We start from the raw sequence: 20,295 nt of genomic DNA, 5'->3' as shown, positions 1-20,295 counted from the left end.
ATTCATAGTAAATAGTAAATAGTCAGTCTAAAGTGAATTCTCTGCAAATATACAGAGGCAATAAATGGAACACATCCCAAACACTTCATTTATTGAAGGTTACTTGTTGCTTTCTGGCTCTGAAGAGTTCAGCTGGGTTTCAATGTTATACATCACCATTTTACTTATTTATCTTATGCAGGGAAAAACAAAACAAAACAAACAAATGCCTAATGAACAGGTCAGAGCAAGGAAAGGACAAGACGCAGACCAAGGACAGACGAAAGAGTGGAGACCTGAAACAGGCTCTGCCTGATGAGCAGTATGTACCTCCTAGTGTGGAGGTGGCAAAATACTAGGCTAGTCACATGCACCAAGAGCTCATGAGGATGGAAGTCTTAAGGAAATGTAGATTTAAATGGTATCGTGTCTGCTCTTAACCAGCTCAGAGTTAACATGAGGAGCCCGGTCACTGAACAAACACGCAACAGTGCAGTGTGTGGAGATGCTCTAGAAAACAGGAAAAGCTGTTGAAAGCTGAGGAGCCCCCAAGGGGCAGGAAGGGTTCTTGAGAAGTGTGCTATTTGGGTTCCTTCAGGTGAACCAAGGAGCCTCTTTGGAAGTCAACTTTAAAAGGGGTTATACCGGCCTGCATATCCCTTGCAATTGTTCTGAGATAAAAATGACATCATGGGTGAAAATCTACTCTGCAAACTGAAGGTCCCACACTGAAGTATGACAAGGCTATTTCAACTGCCCATTTGAATAAAAGTCCGTGTCCTTAGACTATCTGTTGGGTTGTATGAGGGAGCATAGGCCCCTTACCTGGCTTCTCCCTGTCCCTCCAGCATCCCGTGCTCCAGGAAAGTCAATCCTGTTTCCTACTTGATATTGACACAGCACACTCCAACACATATAACCTGGAAAATAATATGAAACACTCACTAATGTCCAGATTTCCACATCCTTGGTCTCCACACACAGCATCCCCAGAATAAGGACTCTGAACCTCAGGACTGCCTCTCTGCTGGAACCGAGAGCCCCGCCCTCTTTCTCTCATCCTTGTCTCTCTTCTCTGTCTTCATCAATTGCTTTTGTCCCACTCCTCAACTCCTCTTTACCTGTGAGAGATGTACCTTGTCTCTCAACTTCGCTCAGATCAAAGTAAATTCACAATTCTTCTGGGAGACCCAGGTCAAAAGCAGTGGGGGTGGGGTGGAGGTGGGGCGAGGGAGGGTGTTTACACTGCCGCCCACTGCTGCCAGCCCGCCCACGAAGCTCTTTTAGAGCTTTATCTGATGTGAGCACTATCTCGCTCTCCCCTCTCCCTTCCCCCTCTTCCTCCCTATATGTCACCCTCTTTCAAAGCTACCCTTTCTTCTCTATTCTCTCCGTACCAGCTTGCTTTCCCTTTTTCTTTTTTATCCTTCTCTCTCCCAAAGTCCTGTCCATTTTCTCTTTTTCAGTTTTGACCAACCCACCTGCCCTCTCTCATAGCCCCACCTCCACTTTCTTATCCCTCCGCCCCAAACCCAACCCCAACCCCAACCCCACCACACACACACACTTACTGTTGTGCATGCTGGGACCACTGACAAACTTCTCCCTGCACTGCTGTCCCAAGAGAAGAAACAATTCCAGTCTGCTCAGCAGCTGATGATCTCACTGAAATTTTGCGATGTGATTGGCTACTCTAGGGCTCTGTGGCGGGAGATCTTGAGAAGGTGCTTAGCTGGGTTCTTTGTCCCTCTGCTCTCTCGGATTGGGTTAGGGCTGTGAACCCCAGACACCGCTGTATTTCACAACACAGTAAAAAAATGGATATAGTTCTAAGAGAAGTCGTGACCATTGCCTGGGTGACAAGGTTTGGTGACATCCGAGAAAGGCACAGACTCAGTGACTCAGTGAGAGTCAGTGAGAGCCTGGGAGTCTAGCTTGAAAACTTAAGAGAATCTGAGCTTACATAGAAGCTTACGCTCGGGATAGTTATAGTTATAGCACGACTTCTAGCCCCTAATGTGATCTTTCTTCAGTGAGGAGGGTCTCGCCTTGGAACAAAGAGCATTGGATTTGAAATCATGCATTTCATTTCTAGTCTCTATTTAATTTGTATGGCTTTGGGCAAGTCATTTCATTCTGCTTCCACATGGCAAAACAGGAGTGATGACATCACCACTTTTTATAGGTTTAGTGAAAGAATTAACTGTGGAAATACATTCTCGTGTGTTTAAACCTGCTGTTGTGTTAGTAGATAATATGGTATAACAAAAAAAAATATTGGATAAGGAGTTTAAGATGTGTTTTGGTTTTTGGTTTTCCTTTTTTTTTTTTTTTTTTTGGGTTTCCATTTTTCAGTAGCAAACCCTCCACAATCTTTTGTGGGATTCTTTGTCCTTATCTGTGAGATGGGAAAACTGGACCGAATGGTCTCCAAGATCTTTTTTTTTTTTCTCGAACACCATGTGATTGACAGATAAAGCTTAGCATCCTCCTTAAATGGCCAATCAGAGACGTCATTTCCTTTCTCGGAACTCTTGCTAATGTCTCACTCTCCCTTAGGTTTGCTGATGAAGCTCCTTTCCCTAGGGGCCTACCCCTTCCACACCCCCACCATGAAAGTGTAGACACTAGCAGTTTGCACAGGGCTCATCCTTGATGGAGATTCTTTCCCCCAGGCTACTGGCAGGAGCAGGATTTGGAGCTGGGAACTCCGGCTCCACTGGAGGAGGCCCTCAGCTCCACAGTCTGGAGCAACCCTGACCTGCTGGCCAGTCAAGGTGAGAAACCAGGCCCTTCATCTCAACGTGCTACAGATGTCTCTCTCATCCTCACACCATCTTCCACTCATGGTACCCCACCCCATGGTCTCTCCACTCATCACCACACAGCTTTCTCCTTCCCATCTGACGTCTAGATCTTAGCTCTGCACCACCACTACTTTTCCCATGCACCAACTCTCTCCCTCACTCTGCTACAGAGACTTCTGTAACCCTACACCTCTTTCCAAAAATAAAGTGACTCCAGGGGAGTGGATTACTCAAAACAAAGAGGTCCTGGAAAGGCACTGGCAAAGAACTCTTCAAGGGAGACAAGGACAAAGGGATCAGAGGTTGGAAAGTGATTTAGTTCTGTTGCAAATGAACAGGGCCTCAGACAACTTCCATTGAGAAATTTTGAGAAAAAAAAAGTCACTTCCAAATGTGCTCAGTGACTACACAGAAATCTCAAAATCCATCACAGGTTTTTAACTCTCCATTCAGAGGATCACTTTAAGAAAAACTCAATGAGAACAGCTCTGTGTGGAGGACAGAATATAATTCCGGTGTTCAGAAATAGTGAGCTGATCTTAGGGGGTCTCTTCATCTCTGCTGCCTTGTTGTCTGTACCTGTGAAATGGAAGACAATCCCTCAGTTCCAGCTTTTACTATTTTAGGCAGCCACAACCATCAGGCTTCATACTCCAGTTGGGAAACCACTGCCCTTAATGGCATGTCTTGCTTGGCATAATTTCCAGTTTGCCTTCCCTCTCTGTTAGGATCAAGCAGGGTGTATTTCCTGGAAATACCGAACTAGGAAAGTAAGACACTAGGAAAGCAGGCTGAGTAGGGGTCGAGTCTGTGACAAAGAAAGCATCGGACTGACTGTCTTTATAGTGCTCTGTAGAGGATGTTGCATGTGTGGTTCCTGGTTTCCAACTGAGCTTTGTGAATAGTGCTGGTTGTGGGATTCTGTGACCTAGAGCAGACTTTTGGACATTCCTGAATCAGAGTCTGGAGATGGTTATTTTGGATTGGCTCCGAGGAGGTCAGTGCTGTTGGGTCACTAAAAGTGATTCTGAAGATGAGGGAATCAATATTAGGAACCAGAATCCTTGCTAGGGGAACTTTAGCACAGTGCCTGGTGGTGGAAACAGATGTCAGTGTTGGAGAGGTTCACAGCTAGACCTTAGGAGAAGGTTCATTTGGCATTCAATTGATTTATCAAAAAACAAAACAAAACAAAAACCCTGGATTTTTTTCCTCCCTCCCTCTCTTCTTCTTCTTTCCCTCCCTCCTTCTGTCCTCCCTGCTCTCTCTCTCTCTCTCTCTCTCTCTCTCTCTCTCTCTCTCTCTCTCTCTCTCTCTCCCATTTTTGACACAGGGTGTATGCAGTCCGAGTTGGCCTCAAACTCAGCACTTAGCCAAGGATAACCTACAACTTTTGCTCTACCTGTCTCTACTTCCTGAGTGATGGGATAACATGTGTTCCACCACAAGTAGCCATTGTGGTGCTAAGTGTCCAATCCAGGGCTCCATGCAATGCTAGGCAAAGACTCTATCAACTAAGCTTCTGTTTTGTTGAATTTCTCTAAAGAGAGAGGAGGTAGAAATTATGCTTAGGCACACTAAGGGGAAAATTTTAGTCTTTTAATCTTTAAATGATATCAGGATAGGGACTTGGCTTTGTAGTTGGGGTGACAGGCAGACCTACCAGGAAAGAGAACAAATAGTTGGATTTGATTTTGCATGTCTATAATCCCAGCACTTAGAAAGGCGAGGCAGATGAACTTTGATAAATTAAAGGCCATCTTGAATACACAGTAAGTACCAGGCCAGCCAGGACTGCATAGTAAGACCTTGTCTCAACAGCAGCCACAGCACCTAATAACAGTGGTAAAGCCTGGTGAGAGATTTGATGATTGGATTAAAGTAAATGCTAGAAAAATTATAAAATATGCTAGAATGTTTCAATTTTTAATTTCTATTTTGTTTGCTTTGCTTTCTTTGTATAGATAAAGAGCTGGTTTAGGTTTTACCCCATTACAGTTTTGGTTATTAGTCATAATTTTTTCTACTGGTTTTGTTCTTATAATAGATGGTAACAGGAAGGCAAGATATAGGATGGAAGAGATGCGTGAGTGTTCTCAACGATGAATGGCAGAACCATATCTAAAGAGACACATGTGGAGTAGTATGTTCAGATATGGGTGCCTTTATCCTTTCAGTGTTTGTGACCCTGTCCGTTCATCCAACACTCAACAAGAGGTGAAGCTTTCTGTGTATCCAAAGCAAGAGAAGAGCAGGTCTGCCTCCCTTCCACTACCACCACCACCTCTGTTCGCTCACCCATGAAGCCTCAAGAGAATACAGAAACCAGAGCCTTGGATAGCCTGACTTAGATGAGATGGACTGTGGCCCAGTAATGGGTAGACATCCTCACAGCTCCTTGGGAAACTAACTCTACTCTACCCCTGCAGATAGCCAGCCCTGGACATCTGATGAAACAGTTGTGGCTGGTGGCACAGTGGTTCTCAAGTGTCAAGTAAAAGACCATGAAGACTCATCTCTGCAGTGGTCTAACCCTGCTCAGCAGACCCTATACTTCGGGGAGAAGAGAGGTAATGTCTTATGAATGACCGTTCTCTGTGGGAACCATGGGCTAGGGGTAAAGGGGAGGCTGATGGGAATTTTCTGTGTAGTTCAGAGGCTAAGAAACACGGGGTATGTTATTTGAAAAAGCAGTAAGCTGTGGACTGCTTAGTTGTTTACCAAAGAAAAACCAGTACTACAGTTCTGACCTGGGCATGCATAGTCTTATTGGGTGCTGGAGAAGTATCACCCCAAAGAAGCCCTTATGAGAACTGACATTAGGCAGCCCTAGTCCTCTCCTAAGTAATTACATAAGACACAGATTGTAGTTAGCCTCTTAAGCTACTAGTTTTAGTGGCTCATGAAAGTCGCTGATACTTCTGTCCTAATTCAGAAGTAAGTTGTTTTGTTCTGTCCAGTTCTGTTTTGTTTTTGGCCTCCACCCCCATCACTCTGCCCGTCCCTTCTCCTCAATGATATTGGCCCAGGAATGGAAGGTAAACATACAAGGTACTGGCTGAATCCTGACTCTCATTTCTCCTGATTTCCCCAGCCCTTCGAGATAATCGGATTCAGCTGGTTAGCTCTACTCCCCATGAGCTCAGCATCAGCATCAGCAATGTGGCGCTGGCCGATGAGGGGGAGTACACGTGCTCCATCTTCACTATGCCTGTGCGAACCGCCAAGTCCCTTGTCACTGTGCTCGGTGAGGTTCCCAAACCCCGTGTCTCCACAGCATGCTGCTTTGCAAACAAACCTCCCTCAGTGGGTCCCCAAAGCTTCCCAGAGCCAGGCAAGCCTCCAACAGTAACAGGGAAGTCCTGAACATTTCCCTTTAAATATGAGGGAAACGGAGTTCTGATCTGCAGCACTTACTGGATGATCTGGAACAAATCTCATTCTTTAAGTACAAAGTTTGTAATTTATACCAAAGAATGATCATTCCACTTCAATCGAAAATTTATATGACGAAAACACAAGCTCCATATGCAATGTCTAATCCCAGTTTCCACGAAGATTCTTTAGTTGTTTGAAAATACAATTATCTTCACCCTGTATTCTAATTTCTATCTCTACTCTCTTGAGCCTCTTATTATCTGCAGGGCCCCCTAAGTGCACTCTGCGTTACCCAGTCACTATCATCCTTCAGGTGTGGCCCCCTCCACCCCACCTACACTACCACACTTCCTCCTTTTAGTCTTCTTAAGACTTGTCCTCAGGAAGTAGATAGATCAACAGGAATATTGACTCTTTATGCTTCTATCCATCTTGCTAAACCAAAGTAGAGCTCAGATGTCCTGACCCATGGAAAGGACATATCAACAGGGAGAGCTTGAACTGTGACTTCATGGTGCCTCTCCTTCCTATCCTGGCCATTCCCTATGCATGGCAGGAATCCCACAGAAACCCATAATCACTGGTTATAAGTCATCATTGCGGGAAAAGGAGACAGCCACTCTAAATTGTCAGTCTTCTGGGAGCAAACCTGCAGCCCAGCTCACCTGGAGGAAAGGTGACCAAGAACTCCACGGTGAGTAGTTCCTGCTCTGGAGTTACAGAGATGAGGTGGCTAAGGGAGCGGGTGGCTGAGATATGACGTGTGTGTGTGTGTGTGTGTGTGTGTGTGTGTGTGTGTGTGTATGTGTGTGTAGGTGTGTGTGTGTGTAGGTGTGTGTGTGTATGACATATAAGAAATAGTGGAAATGAATGGCAGACACTCTGTGAACATGTGTATGTGTGTGAGGGTGTATCTTCTCTTTATACATTCATATCCATTTCTAACATTTTCTAAGTTTGTCCTAGAAAGACTCAGAATCTGAAGGGTCCAGACAATATCTATATGTGAAGATATACAGTCTGTGTATAGTTAAAGTGTGTGAATATATATATGGTGTGTGTGTGTGTGTGTGTGTGTGTGTGTGTGTGTGCATGTGTTTCTATCTGTCTGTTTCTATTCCAGGGGACCAAACACGAATCCAGGAAGATCCCAACGGGAAAACCTTCACTGTGAGCAGCTCAGTGTCATTCCAGGTTACCCGGGAGGATGATGGAGCAAACATCGTGTGCTCTGTGAACCATGAATCTCTGAAGGGAGCCGACAGATCCACTTCTCAGCGCATTGAAGTGTTATGTATGTCATGGGCTTTGGGCTGAGAAGGACCGGGTGTGAGGTAGGCAGTGAGGAACAAAAAAGCTGCTGGCTGCAGGGCATGCCCCATGCACAGACAAGGCAGCAAGCAAGGCTTCACAAGAGAAGCCCTTTAGTAAACACTGAAGGCTTGAAGAGCCTTTGTCTCCATGTCTGCCTGTGCTGCAGGAGAGCAGCCACAGACAAATGGGGAAACAAATGAGTTGGGCTCCAATCCAATAAAACTTTATCTACAAAAGCTTGCAGCTGGCAAGATTTGGCCCATGGGCAAAGTTTACCAGCCCTTGGGCTGCACCGGTGAACATGGCACTAGACTGTAAACTACGGTGGTAAATGTAGCAAGCCCAGAGTCTTGGGATATATATCTAGTTACTAGTCTTGTAGTCCATTCCACTATGCACTGGTTGTGTGGTGTGAAGACAGGTCTCCCCGACTGATCTTGGTTGTCTATTTGTTAAAGGAGTGAGTTAGGCATGGCCATCTTTATGGCTTCTTCACACTCTAACAGTCCATGAAGTCAGGAGGTGTGTGTGGAAGAGAAGCCCAACCCTCTCTGGTGCTGAGACATTCCGAGGGCTTTTACCTCCCAGTCTCTGTTTCTCTATGTGTCCCAGTTCCGAGCTTCCACTTGGGATTCTGATTGAACATGGCCAGTCATTAGTGTCACAGCTGCATCCTTTCCCCACACTTCTTAGTCATCTCCCTGGACCCCTACTTTTGGTACTAGTATGGGATATCTGAAGAAGTTAGAATATTTGAGAATTTCTCATCTGAGGAAATCTGGAAACGTTTTCAAAGGAACTTTCATATAGGGAAAGGCAAGGGTGGAACTGAAGTGTGGAAGCTGAGCATGGAGGCATAGACAACAATGCCTCTCTTTTCCTAGTTTACCAAAAGGCTGGGGGATTTAAAAAACAAACAAACAAACAAACAAACAAACAAACAAACAAACAAACGGAAAAACCCTAGAGCTTTTAATCTCTTTATGGAAGACATAAGCTGATTAATTTACTAACTCCCGTGCTATTTAATCAGTAGCTAGACCCTTCATTCAAACTTAAACATGAGTCAATTTTGAACAGTACTATGATCCATTTTGAAAGACCATCAATTGGCAGGTTGCTGCTTTAGCCAGGACTGAGACATCCTAGCTATATGTATGTACCTTAACCAAAGCATTTGGTTTCTCTGTGAATCTGGCTTACCACTCTGAATTACACTGAGAATAAATGGAATCATATGAAGAATCCTACAAACTTTCCAGGTCTAAATTATTGTAAATTTTCTGTATTTATTAGTTCCAAGTGTGAGGCACTGGACCTTGGCAGTTCCCTTGAGTCCTGGTCCCCTGGCTGTAACTGAGGAATACTTTATGCTATTGGAGTGCCAAGAGACCCCTCTTAGATACCAGACCACCTGGCTATTACTCTGCAGGGTCCCCTTTGGCCTTTGATCAGCAGTCAGTCAACAAATGCTACATTACAGGTCCCATGCTAGAGGTCTCTTTAGCTGTGAAGTCCTAGAAAACCCATTCTCTCACCTTGCCTGGCACTCTTTGCCCTGTGTGATTTAACTGAAGCGTGTTCATCAACTGCTTGTTAAGGTGGGCTCTGTCCTGAGGGAAAGTACAGCCTCTTTATCCATGGTTACAAACCAGCATCTGGTCACATTGTTCTAAGCCACCATCTGGACCCAGTCTCCAAAGCAGCCTTTTGGCATCAATGACAGATGTCATTATTCCCACACAGACCCATCTATATTGTCTCAGGCTTTTTTTCCCCTCTGCCAAAATATGACCCCCACTCCTCACTGTTTCTGTTGCTCCCTTTCCATGTTTGGACTGACCTTTCAAAGGGATGTTTTGTGTTCAAGCATTGCTTTCACTACGAAGCTCCCTCACAGAGTAGATGAAACTGAGAGGTAGTGAACTCAGTCAGTGTCAAGTTCACTTTCTTTGTTCATTTAAAAATACGTATTAGATCCTGTCTATGTGCCAGACAATTTTGTTAGGCATGAATAAACCATGGCTTCTCCTTGGCTCTGCTGAGACATCCTATAGGTCCCAACAAGGGCAGCCATGCTGGAATGCCAGCACTCAGAGGTTGAGTTGCAGCGGGTTGCTCTCACAGTCAATGATGGTCACAATCTGTGTTCAAGAGAGCCAGGAGGAGCTGGGCAGTGGTGGCACATACCTTTAATCCCAGCACTTGGGAGGCAGAGGCAGGCGGATTTCTGAATTCAAGGCCAGCCTAGTCTACAGAGTGAGTTCCAGGACAGCTAGAGCTATACAGAAAAACCCTGTCTCGAAGAAAGAGAGAGAGAGAGAGAGAGAGAGAGAGAGAGAGAGAGAGAGAGAGAGAGAGAGAGAGAGAGAGAGAGAGAGAGCTAGGAGGAAGAAGGCCTTGTTCATAGCCTTTCAAGCTTCTGAGACTTTGGGGATGGGAGATGGAGCCTATAGCATGTAACTAGGTTAGTCCAAGGCTTTAAGGGTCTCCTGTGCAAAGTGGGGAGTTTTGTGCTGACGTCATGTACTTCTCCACAGACACACCAACAGCCATGATTAGGCCAGAACCTGCTCATCCTCGAGAAGGCCAGAAGCTGTTGTTACATTGTGAGGGGCGTGGCAATCCAGTGTAAGAAGAGCAGTCATCAGTCTCCAATACCCCTCCACCTTCTCAGATAACCATCCTCACTACACATCTTCTCCCCATGGACCCCCGATACCCACCGAGGCATATCTCCTACTCCCCTAACTGTACAGCCACACTTCTCCTTTATCTTCACTGCAAAACAGCAGAAGTGAGGTTGGAACACTCCCTAGCTCAGCTCCTTTGGGTGCCCTATAGAACAACGTTACAGAAAGATACGAATCAAAACTTCTCTCCCTTCCCCGAATTGCACCTAAGACTGATAACCCACACCACCACCAATGCCCACTCTCTGGCCCATATAGCATCCTCAATGCACTTTAGCATCATTGTGCAGCTTCAGATTTCCCTGATCCTAGCTCATTTTTTAATTCCTCTAGCCTTCCGGTCAAGGCCATGCTGACCATATCTCATCTTTCTATCTCAACAGCCCCCAGCAGTACGTGTGGGTAAAGGAAGGCAGTGAGCCACCCCTCAAGATGACCCAAGAGAGTGCTCTCATCTTCCCCTTTTTGAATAAGAGTGACAGTGGCACTTATGGCTGTACAGCCACAAGCAACATGGGCAGCTATACAGCCTACTTCACCCTCAATGTCAACGGTGAGTGTCTTTGGCTTCTCTCACTCCATATCTTCCTTCTTTGGTCATCTCTTGTTCTCCTGATGTCAAACTTCTCACTGTGTATGGTAGTTGGAGGGGGTGGGGGTAGAAAATGCCCATGACTGGAAAGCATGGCACTAGGCCCAAGGAGTGTGTAGCAATGCTCAATCAATAGAAAGATGAGCTCCCACTCTCTCTATGTATAGGCAGTAGCTCCTCTGGAACCATCTTTATCATCTGATGGGGAGAATATCAACTTCACCTAGAGGCCCCACTTGAGGGCATGAGTGTTTGCTGATGAGTTCCTCCTTCTGGGACTAGATATGGTTTGCAAGCAGCCGCCTCCAGCCATTTTCCTCAGGACCCTGTGTGCATTGTAGTTTGGCCAAGAAGAAAACAAAACAAGCATGCACTATGCTAAGAGATGGTCAGAATCGCTTCTCCAATGTTCCGCCTCCCAAAGGGACATGGAATTGCTTTTTACTGAAATTTCTCTCAAAAACTGGAGTCACCAGACACCTAGAAAGTTAGGTTAGTGTCAGCATTTGCTAGTTGCAGTAAAACTAACGTAGGTGTGGTTAACTCACGTTTGTAATCTCAGTGTTAGGGAGGCAGAGGCAACCTATCTTACTTGGTGATCTCTCAGCTAAGGAGGGATTATCCTGTTCAATAAATTGGGTAGATGGCATTCCTGTGGCTTGTACAGTTAGTGCATGGACATGCATGGGCATGCATGGACATTAGTGTACACATGCACATTCGAACACATGTGCATACCATACAAACACAAAAGAGACATTCAGACCTGAATGTCTTCAGGCCCTGAAGAAAATGCAGGGTCTCTACTCATGAATGCCAAGTAAGGCAAGGAGTGGGGTGCCTAACACCCAGAATCTCAGGGATGAGAAAGAGGCCCAAAGCCTGAATGATTGGGACCCAGAGTATATACATTGATGATTCTGACTCTAGAGACAACCTCTCAGCTCATGGAAATTCCTCAACACAGCAACAGGACTAGTGTAAGATTTCAATTGCTATGGCAAGACTCTGGGATCTAGGCTTAGCCCCTCAGATATTCAGATCCTCTCCAGATCATTTTTGATGGCAAATGGCAATGAAAGAAAGTTTACATGCCCTGCAATTGCTATCTTCATTTTTCTTAAATTTATTTTCTTATCCAGTTAACATCCCAATATCAGCCCTTGCCTTCTTCCCAGTACTCCCTCATGCAAGTCCTATGGCTAGCCTTGTCTGGCGTCAGCTGGTATCTTCTTGATCCTGCCCTGGGCTAAAAAGCTAAGGGAGACTAGGTTGACAGTTTGCTGCCAGTGCTGACATCTGGTGGTGGAAGGAGTTACTGCAGCCTCTTCAGGAAGCCTGATAATCCCAGAGGTCATTTTGACAGTGGAAGACTGTGTTTTTCCAAGAACTGTCTACTTCTATAGCTTCCAGAGTAAATATCCAGGATTGATTTTCACAGTGGACCATGTCTCGTGTATCTTCACTCATCTTCCCCTAAATCGTGTCATTGTGCCTGCCTCGCCATGGAACACCTGGGCCACACACCGCCACTCTCCCAAGCAGAACATAACACAACCAAAGCACAAATGTTTTCTTTTCAAATAAGGCATAGAAAGGAAGGGACCTAAAAAGCTGGCCCAGTCAAGCCTGAGGAAACATAAGGTAGGGAAGAGAAAAGGACAGGAGCCAATGAGACTGAAAGAACCAAGCTGGGCCCATGGAAAGACAGAAGTTCTCCCTTAGGTAGGTGAGGTATAGCTGAGGCTCATATAGCTACAGAGACATCACAACTGTTCTGGGTTTGTGCACCTGTCCTCAGATATTTAGGTCTCTGACAAAGGTTGGGACTTTATTGACATCTTTGGTCCACATTGTCCTATGAGATCAGCTCATACTATTATGGATGGTGACTTCTATATCTAATGAACGGAACATCAGTAATCATTGGAGAAACCCAATCACACCCAGTGCACAAACGTTTAGATAATGTCAAAGTGGAGAGCAAATCCTAGTTCTCCTTCCTTGGAAGGGTCAGATTGGATTTTACTGGGTCACTAATCTTCCTTGCTGAAGTGAAGGAATTACTGAAGAATAGAACAAGATATGTTCAAGAAAGTGTAGGCTGGGAAGCTAAAGGCATCAAGGATGATATACCTGGTGGGTGGGGGGCGCGAGATGTCAAATGCTGTATGGTAAGGCAGTTGTGTAGGTCAGAGCTCAGGCTGGGAAAAGGTTGTTGGGATAGAGATTGAGGTCCTGAGTTCATCCTAGGAAGGGAGATGCTTTCCTAACCCATATCAGATTATAGCATTGTTCTCTCTAGGGGAACTTACAAGTCTTAGGCAGGGAGACACAGTAGCATTTTCTTTGCAAGGTGCTGTCCAACTGCTTAATGCTTGGATCCGTCAACTTTCACTGTTTCTTCCCCAAATCCCCTGAAGGGAGGAGTGCACATTACCAAGACAGGAGGTGGGAAGACATGGGATAGGAAAACACAGTTCTGTGTGTGTGTGTGTGTGTGTGTGTGTGTGTGTGTGTGTGTTGGAAAAGAGGAAAAGAAGAAAGTTGATATTGGTCACAGGCACTAAAGTAATGATCTCTGATTACCGTCAAACTTTGGTGCCAAGAAAGCAACTTGAATGGTCCAGTGAGAACTGGTTTGTTTATTGCCTGGAGAACACACTAATTTTCTTTAACAATGACGATGCTACCAGCATGGTGATACCCACTTGGACACTAACTTGGGCATGTCCCTTGTGCTCGCACACAGCAACTGGTTTCTCCTGATGTTGGTGCCATTTTCCTTTTGTGGGATTGTCCCAGGCCAAATTAGCATTTAAGTTAAAGGTTCTCCCCAGTACTGACTGTATGCCTGTCCTCCCTGCAGACCCCAGTCCAGTGCCCTCGTCCTCCAGTACCTACCACGCCATCATTGGAGGGATTGTGGCTTTCATTGTCTTCCTGCTGCTCATTCTGCTCATTTTCCTTGGACACTATTTGATCCGGCACAAAGGTCAGAGACGTTGGGAGTCTCGGGTGGGTAGGGAGATCAGTTAGGGAGGGATAGAGAGTATGAGGGCTTCAGAAATGGCTTGTAAACTCATTCAGCCCCTTGGGGTGTCTGAGACTAAAACCACAGCCAACCCCTGCAATGCCCGTGCTGTGATCACTGAGTGACAGCAACCCCACAGTCAAGCCTGATCACTTGGTAACCATCCAAGTACAATCAAACCTACCCACTCAACCAGCTGCTCCTTGCTGCTCTGCCTTCAGGTCCCTGCAAATCAGTCTCTAGCCCCTTCCTTCTTGCCCTTGTCTTCTTTTCCCTCTGTTTAGCTCCTTTACCCTTCTTCAGTCTCTTTACTCTTCATCTTCTCTTCCATATATTTCCTTTTCTCTCTCTTTTACTTTTCCTTGTACTCTGTTACTACCCCCAGCCTAACTGTAAAGACAGGTCATGCCTAAGTCATATCTCCTGTATACACAAACACATACACACATACACACATACACACACACACACACACGCACACGCACACGCACACACACACGCAAGGCACAGGCACACATACGGTGCACGCACGCGCGCGCGCACGCACACACACACACACACACACACACACACACACACACACACACACACACACACGTCTTTTATCCCTTGCCTGCATTATAGATGAGATTTTTAGTTAAGAGCAGAATTCATTATTCATGGGGGTGTGGTCAGGTGAGGGATGTTGGCAACAAAATGCAAATGAGAGAAGGTGGGGTGGAAGAAAGCTCCAGGCAAGAGAAAGATGAGCAATGGTGTGAGTGGGTGGGTAGAAATGTGGGCAGGGTGGACTTCAGAGGCTGAGAAGCTTCTGAAAAGAGAAGCCTCTGTCTTCACACAGGAACCTACCTGACACACGAAGCGAAGGGTTCCGACGATGCTCCAGATGCGGATACGGCCATCATCAACGCAGAAGGCGGGCAGTCAGGCGGGGATGACAAGAAGGAATATTTCATCTAGGGGCACCCACACAACTCCTGAGCCCCTAGGGGCCCCATGGGGACTGCTGGGCTGTCACCAACCTGGACTTGTACAGAGCGACCCCAGGGCCGCCCCTCCCGCTTGCTCCCCCAGCCCACCCAGCCCCCTGTACAGAATGTCTGCTTTGGGTGCGGTTTTGTACTCGGTTTGGAATGGGGGGGAGGAGGGCGGGTGGGAGGGGTGGGTCGCCCTCAGCCCCTTTTGTGGCTTCTCTGCGTTTGGGTTATTATTATTTTTGTAACAATCCCAAATCAAATCCGTCTCCAAGGCTGGAGAGGCAGGGGCCATGGGGGTAAGGAGAGCAACGAATCTGTAATGTTCAGAGGAGGAAGTTGGAGGGATTAGAAATGAATGAGGAGCAAGGGCTGGTTTGTGGGTGGGGCTTAACACAGCCCTCCTTCCATTTTTACAGCAGATGTGGCCCCAAAGGAACCTGGGAATGGAAGCAGGGGCTAGTGGTGGCTCTTCCTCTGCTGGCCCTGCACTACAGACAGGGAGATGGGTGTCACACTGCCACCTCTCTTCCATTACATAAGGAAGAAATGAGAAGGATAGTGTTCAGAGATGTGATCTGAAGATAGCATGCAGCCACACAAGAACCCAGGGCTTCACCGTGTTCCTCCCAGTGAGAGTAGATTTCCAGAGAGGGTGGTGGAATCAGCCCTGTTCACCCATTGCTCCCACACAGTGAATGAAGCTAGGCTCTTTTAACAGAATCTGCCCTTGGGGGACAGTAGGGCTCAGTCTTCTCTCCCAGCTCCAGCAGCTGTGGAAGAGGCAGCTGTGGACCTGAACAACGTCTGCTGCCCCCACCTCGGAGGGGCCCCTCACTCTTACCCGAGCCCCTGGACTGTTGCACGGCAACCGCTCCTCTTATGGCATTGCTCAGCAACTACTCCTCCACCCTGTGTCACCCCGTGCCCTCTCCGGTTCCCTGTGCCAGCCCTCGGTCCCTCCTCCCTCAGCAGCCAGGCAGACATGACAACAAAATTACTAAAAGGAGCTTCGCTGCAGTGAGCTGTTTCCTGCCCAAACCGAGGGAATAATGTGAACTCTGTACATGTGTGTATGTGTGTGTGTGTACGTGTATGTGTATGTGTACGTGTTTGTGTAAGTGTGTGTAAGTATGCATGGATGTGTGTACGTGTGTGTGTGTGTGTGAACAAGAAGAAAAGGGATTGAGAAGAAGGACCAGGGGTCTCAGGTGGGGGAACAGGGCATGGGACACATGAGGCGGGTCTTTGGGAGTGGACACTTTGTAGTCAGGGCTTGTACTTCATCTAGAGGGCTGCTCCATTCTAGCCATTTCCAGGCCACTCTCGATGCCTACGTGAGAGAGAGGAGTCCCAGGAAGTGGTTTATCGGGCTGTGCATTTTGACCCTCTCTGAAATACCATGCATTCGCCACCTTTCCCTGGACCTCCCATCTCTGAGCCATGGGCTAGGGCCACCGTCTCTGCTATGCACCCCTCTCCCTGGCACTGACCCTGGATCCCCATCTTCTGTACCCAGTGACTAGACGACTGGGTACTCATATCAGCTTTTGGTTGACTGTCTTCCTTCTTATGGCCAAGCTGGTTGCTGTGGAGAGGAGTTGCTCACTCTCTCCATCCTGGCTGGCCCTGTCCCTTAGACCCAGGATGCTCTTGGGCATCATACTCCCCCTCCTCCGGCATGTCCTCCCTGCTCTGACAACAGGTGTGCAAAATGGGGCAGCTGCAATCCAGCAGGCCTGCCCACTCCTTCAGTTCAGGTAATACCTTCATGAATCTTCCAGCCCCTGGTTAGGAATCTGGGCACCCCAGGTAGCCCCTCACTTAGCCAGGACTTCTCCTCTTATAGCAGCAAGGGAGCCCTGGGTCCCAGGGATGGGCTCCTGTCTGGGCTCCTTGTCTCCCAGCACCCGCTTTTGGGGAAACAACTTTTCCTCTTCGAGCTGAACCACTCTGTCCATATTACACAGAAGCCATATTTGTACCAGGGGGGCGGGGGGAGAGGGGGCTGTTGTGCTGTGTGTGTCTGTCTGTGGGTGGGGGTGGGAGTGGGGGAAGGGAGCAGGGAGGGGACCGTGTATCTTTATAATCTTTCTAACTCTCCTGTGCTAATCTCAGAGGGACCACCCTCAATATATCTGGATTATCCATGTGGTCAGGCTGCCTCCTTTCTGCTCCTCTCACTGCTGGCTGGGCTGCATGTAAATAAGGGCTGTCCTCATGTCCCGGGCACCTGGCACTCAAAGGGAACTGCATCCTTGCCATGCTGCTCTGTGGAGCATCTGTATGTGGAATCGAGGGACAGAGAGTGTCTGAGTCCTTTGCTTTCCAGAGAATATTTGCATTTAAAGCATGCCACCCGACTGCTACCCCGTTACCCTCTGTCCAGCAATGCTGGCCGCCTCTGTGATGGAGGTAAAGACCTGAGCAACGCTATGCGGGAAGGAAAGCTTCACCCATTTTTTTTTCTTTTTTTGCCAAACTCTCTTTTTAGCTCCCTCCTGATACACCTGAAATTTGACCTGGGTACTCATCCGAGAGGGTTAATGGGAACCCACATATTGAACATGTATCCTGTATTTCTCCTGGCCAGAGAAATAACAATTCTACCTCCCATCAGAAACTTTACCTATTGCCGAGATGCCAAACCAATGAAGCATTCTCACAGTCTGTATGTTTCACAACAGAATATGAATAGAGATTACCCAATAGGCTATAGTCTCACATTAAAGTATGCTATCCCATGGTCCCACAGAGCCTATTTTGATGTGTCAGACCATGTGTTCCTCTTGGTGTGAGAGATGCATTCATTGAGTCCATAGGTGGTAAGGCAAATGCCCAATTGCTCCCTGAAGGAGAGTCTTTACAGAGCCTTGACAGGCCTCCAGTCTCCAGTCCCTCATACACTCTAGCACCCATAGCTCTAGATAACAATGCCCACACCCAAGCACCACCCAGCACCTAGCACTCAGATGGGGGCACACTGATACCCAACACAGACACACAGATAAATATGTGCATTCCTCTACTCGTGCTGCCACGCACAAAAGGCCTCCAACTGAAGGCCTACTCTGTCTGGATAGAGCCAACCCCAAATACCATTAGCCCACCTTCCCCCCAAACAGGGGATCTTTTGAACTCTTTCTTTGGATCTCATTCAAAGAAAGAGAGAACAGAGAGAGTCATCAGACGCCTGGTCACTCCACCTTCCCAGTGCGGCTCTTATCTCTGCTTCACCAGTCACCCCTGGCCCCTCATCCTTCCTTTGCTGGAAAGATCCCCTTGTCACCTTTGGGAAAATTCCCCCTTTGTGGACCTCACCGTGTTCGTTTCCTGAGGTCATTCTGATCAGGCAAATCCAACTTCAAAACAGGAAGCCCCAGGATGGTGCCCGATGCTAGCCCAAGGTTTAAGAAGCCTGTGGGTGTGAGGTTGAGCTTCCTGAGTGTGACTCTGAATATATATATATATACACACACACACCCTGGCTCTGCCTAGAACCCGAGAGAAGTCATTAGCCCTGGGCACTTATCTTGGAGCCACAGCTGCTGACAGAGTCCAGGCCCTGTACTTCTCTGCCCTGAGCCTGCAGTGCCATGGGGAACTGTCTGTATCCGGTGAGTGTGGGGACCATGTTCCATAACCCTTGCCTCTGTCCTACTGCTTCTTCTACTTTCTTCTCAGGATTTTCAACTTTTCTTTTCTCATAATCTCTCATGCCCTTTTCTTTGTTCTCAGTTTCAAAAAAATCCTTTCCCTTTCTTTCCTATTTCCCATTCTCACTCTATTTCTCCTCTCTCCATCTTTCAGGCAGTCCCAGTAGGTCTGTCCCCACCTTCCCTCCATCTATCTGCTCTCTTAGATCTCTACACAACTTGGACCAGGTTTCTCTGTGGCTCCGTCCATTCAGGCTCCTCCTCAGCTTCCCTGTTCACCATGCTCTCTGCACCTATGACCTGCCGGGAGATCCCCTTTTCTCCAAACCCAAATGCCCCTTCTATCTAGCCCTGCACATACCCCAGCCTCTTTATTGAGGTGCTAGATGCCCTGACTGTCCTTTCTGGGTGTACTTTGTAGGTGGAAAACCTTTCACTAGACAAGAATGGAACTCAGTTTACTTTCGACAGCTGGAATTATTCGTTTGAAGATAACTACTCCTATGAACTCTCGAGTGACTACAGCCTGACACCAGCTGCTCCCTGCTACTCCTGTAATCTGCTTGGCAGGTCTTCCCTTCCCTTCTTCATGCTCACCAGTGTCCTGGGCATGCTGGCAAGTGGCGGCATCCTCTTCGCGATTCTCAGACCTTTCTTCCACTGGCAGATTTGCCCCAGCTGGCCCATTCTGGCAGAGTTAGCAGTGGGCAGTGCCCTGTTCAGCATTGCAGTGCCCATCCTGGCACCAGGCTTACACAGCGCCCACAGCACAGCCCTATGCAACCTGGGCTACTGGGTATGGTATACTTCTGCTTTTGCCCAAGCTCTGTTGATAGGATGCTATGCTTGCCTGAACCCCAGACTGAATATTGGTCAACTCCGTGGCTTCACCTTGGGACTCAGTGTGGGACTTTGGGGAGCAGCTGCCCTCTTAGGGCTGCCAGTCGCCCTGGCCAGTGATGCTTACAATGGCTTCTGCGCCTTTCCATCCTCCAGAGACATGGAAGCTTTGAAGTACATGCATTATGCCATCTGTTTTACCATCTTCACTGTATTGCCACCGACTCTTTTGGCAGCCAAGGGGCTGAAGATAGCACTGAGCAAGGGGCCTGGCCCCTGGGTTAGTGTCTTGTGGATCTGGTTCATTTTCTGGTGGCCTCATGGGATGGTTCTCATATTTGATGCTTTGGTGAGGTCCAAAATTGTTCTTCTGTATACATGCCAATCCCAGAAGATTCTTGATGCGATGCTGAATGTGACAGAAGCCCTGAGTATGCTGCACTGTGTGGCTACCCCACTGCTCCTGGCCCTGTTCTGCCATCAGACCACCCGTAGATCCTTGTCCTCACTCTCCCTCCCTACAAGACAGGCTTCTCAAATGGATGCCCTTGCAGGCAAGTCCTAGTTTTGTTTTGTTTTTTCCCTACATGTCAACTTAAATTAAAGTCTATACTGCTTTTATGAAGCGGGTGCTTTCTTGTTTTGTTTGGAGTTAAAGAGAAGGAGAAAAACCACTGAAGGAAAGGAGGGCAGTGCATGCCTTCCTTTCCTGTCCTTAGAGCTGTCCTGGAAGAAAGAAAATGGTGGATAAACATCCCCAGGGAATCCAGATGTTCTCTGGAGGTGAGTGATTATTGTCTTCTTACGGAACTAGAAAAGAGAAACAGTGGGATGAGAGAAGATGAACTCTCTAAACTAGAAGACAAGGCTTGATGAGCACACAAAAAGGAACCCACTGCAGAAAACAAGTGGAATGGGTAGTGAAACCAAAGCAGGAAAAAGAGCAATGAGTGACAGGAGCAAAGTCCAAAGCAATAGCCCTGCCCACTCCCCTGTCTGACCCTTCTGGGTGCTCCTTGTCACTTTTG

At 47.3% G+C, this 20,295-nt stretch overlaps 3 protein-coding genes across 16 annotated transcripts in view; 2 read left to right on the top strand and 1 right to left on the bottom strand.

Annotated features, from left to right (window-relative positions):
- Positions 1-2,231, bottom strand: part of Aim2 (absent in melanoma 2) — a 116,494-nt gene extending 114,263 nt beyond the window's left edge. For 10 of the 12 annotated variants that reach the window (XM_030255241.1, XM_017321496.2, XM_017321486.2 and 7 more), the window contains exons 1-2: positions 1,551-2,225; positions 805-899 (exon numbers count right to left, since the gene is read on the bottom strand). The gene's annotated coding sequence lies outside the window, so the exon portion shown is untranslated. Of the gene's footprint in view, positions 1-804; positions 900-1,550 lie in introns of all 12 variants that reach the window. The other 2 variants (XM_030255294.1, XM_006496926.2) reach the window with 2 other exon arrangements.
- Cadm3 (cell adhesion molecule 3) overlaps positions 1-19,886 on the top strand; it is a 36,248-nt gene extending 16,362 nt beyond the window's left edge. Inside the window, exons 2-10 of one of the 3 annotated variants that reach the window (XM_006497060.4) lie at positions 2,655-2,756; positions 5,216-5,356; positions 5,881-6,033; positions 6,721-6,858; positions 7,288-7,458; positions 10,019-10,109; positions 10,555-10,724; positions 13,633-13,758; positions 14,639-19,886. In XM_006497060.4, coding sequence (XP_006497123.3) covers positions 2,655-2,756; positions 5,216-5,356; positions 5,881-6,033; positions 6,721-6,858; positions 7,288-7,458; positions 10,019-10,109; positions 10,555-10,724; positions 13,633-13,758; positions 14,639-14,757 — 1,211 coding nt within the window. In that variant the 3' untranslated portion in view covers positions 14,758-19,886. Of the gene's footprint in view, positions 1-2,538; positions 2,757-5,215; positions 5,357-5,880; positions 6,034-6,720; positions 6,859-7,287; positions 7,459-10,018; positions 10,110-10,554; positions 10,725-13,632; positions 13,759-14,638 lie in introns of all 3 variants that reach the window. The other 2 variants (XM_030243803.1, NM_053199.3) reach the window with 2 other exon arrangements.
- Positions 18,275-19,892, top strand: Ackr1 (atypical chemokine receptor 1 (Duffy blood group)). Its single transcript, NM_010045.2, has 2 exons — positions 18,275-18,388; positions 18,849-19,892. The coding sequence occupies exons 1-2, from the start codon at positions 18,368-18,370 to the stop codon at positions 19,830-19,832; spliced, it is 1,005 nt and encodes a 334-aa protein (NP_034175.2). The 5' UTR covers positions 18,275-18,367; the 3' UTR covers positions 19,833-19,892.
- The last annotated feature ends 403 nt before the right edge of the window (positions 19,893-20,295 follow it).

The sequence above is a fragment of the Mus musculus genome, chromosome 1 (genome assembly GCF_000001635.26).
Source record: "Mus musculus strain C57BL/6J chromosome 1, GRCm38.p6 C57BL/6J".
NCBI classification, from domain to species: domain Eukaryota; kingdom Metazoa; phylum Chordata; class Mammalia; order Rodentia; family Muridae; genus Mus; species Mus musculus.
Note: the sequence above shows the minus strand (reverse complement) of the source record. Positions and strands in the feature narration are given on the sequence as shown.

What these genes read in the sequence shown, in the direction of transcription:
- Ackr1 (NM_010045.2), top strand. Translation starts at nt 18,368, where the DNA reads ATGGGGAACTGTCTGTATCCG. An exon ending in TGGGGAACTGTCTGTATCCG is followed by an intron (nt 18,389 to 18,848) that starts GTGAGTGTGGGG and finishes TGTACTTTGTAG; the next exon opens with GTGGAAAACCTTTCACTAGA.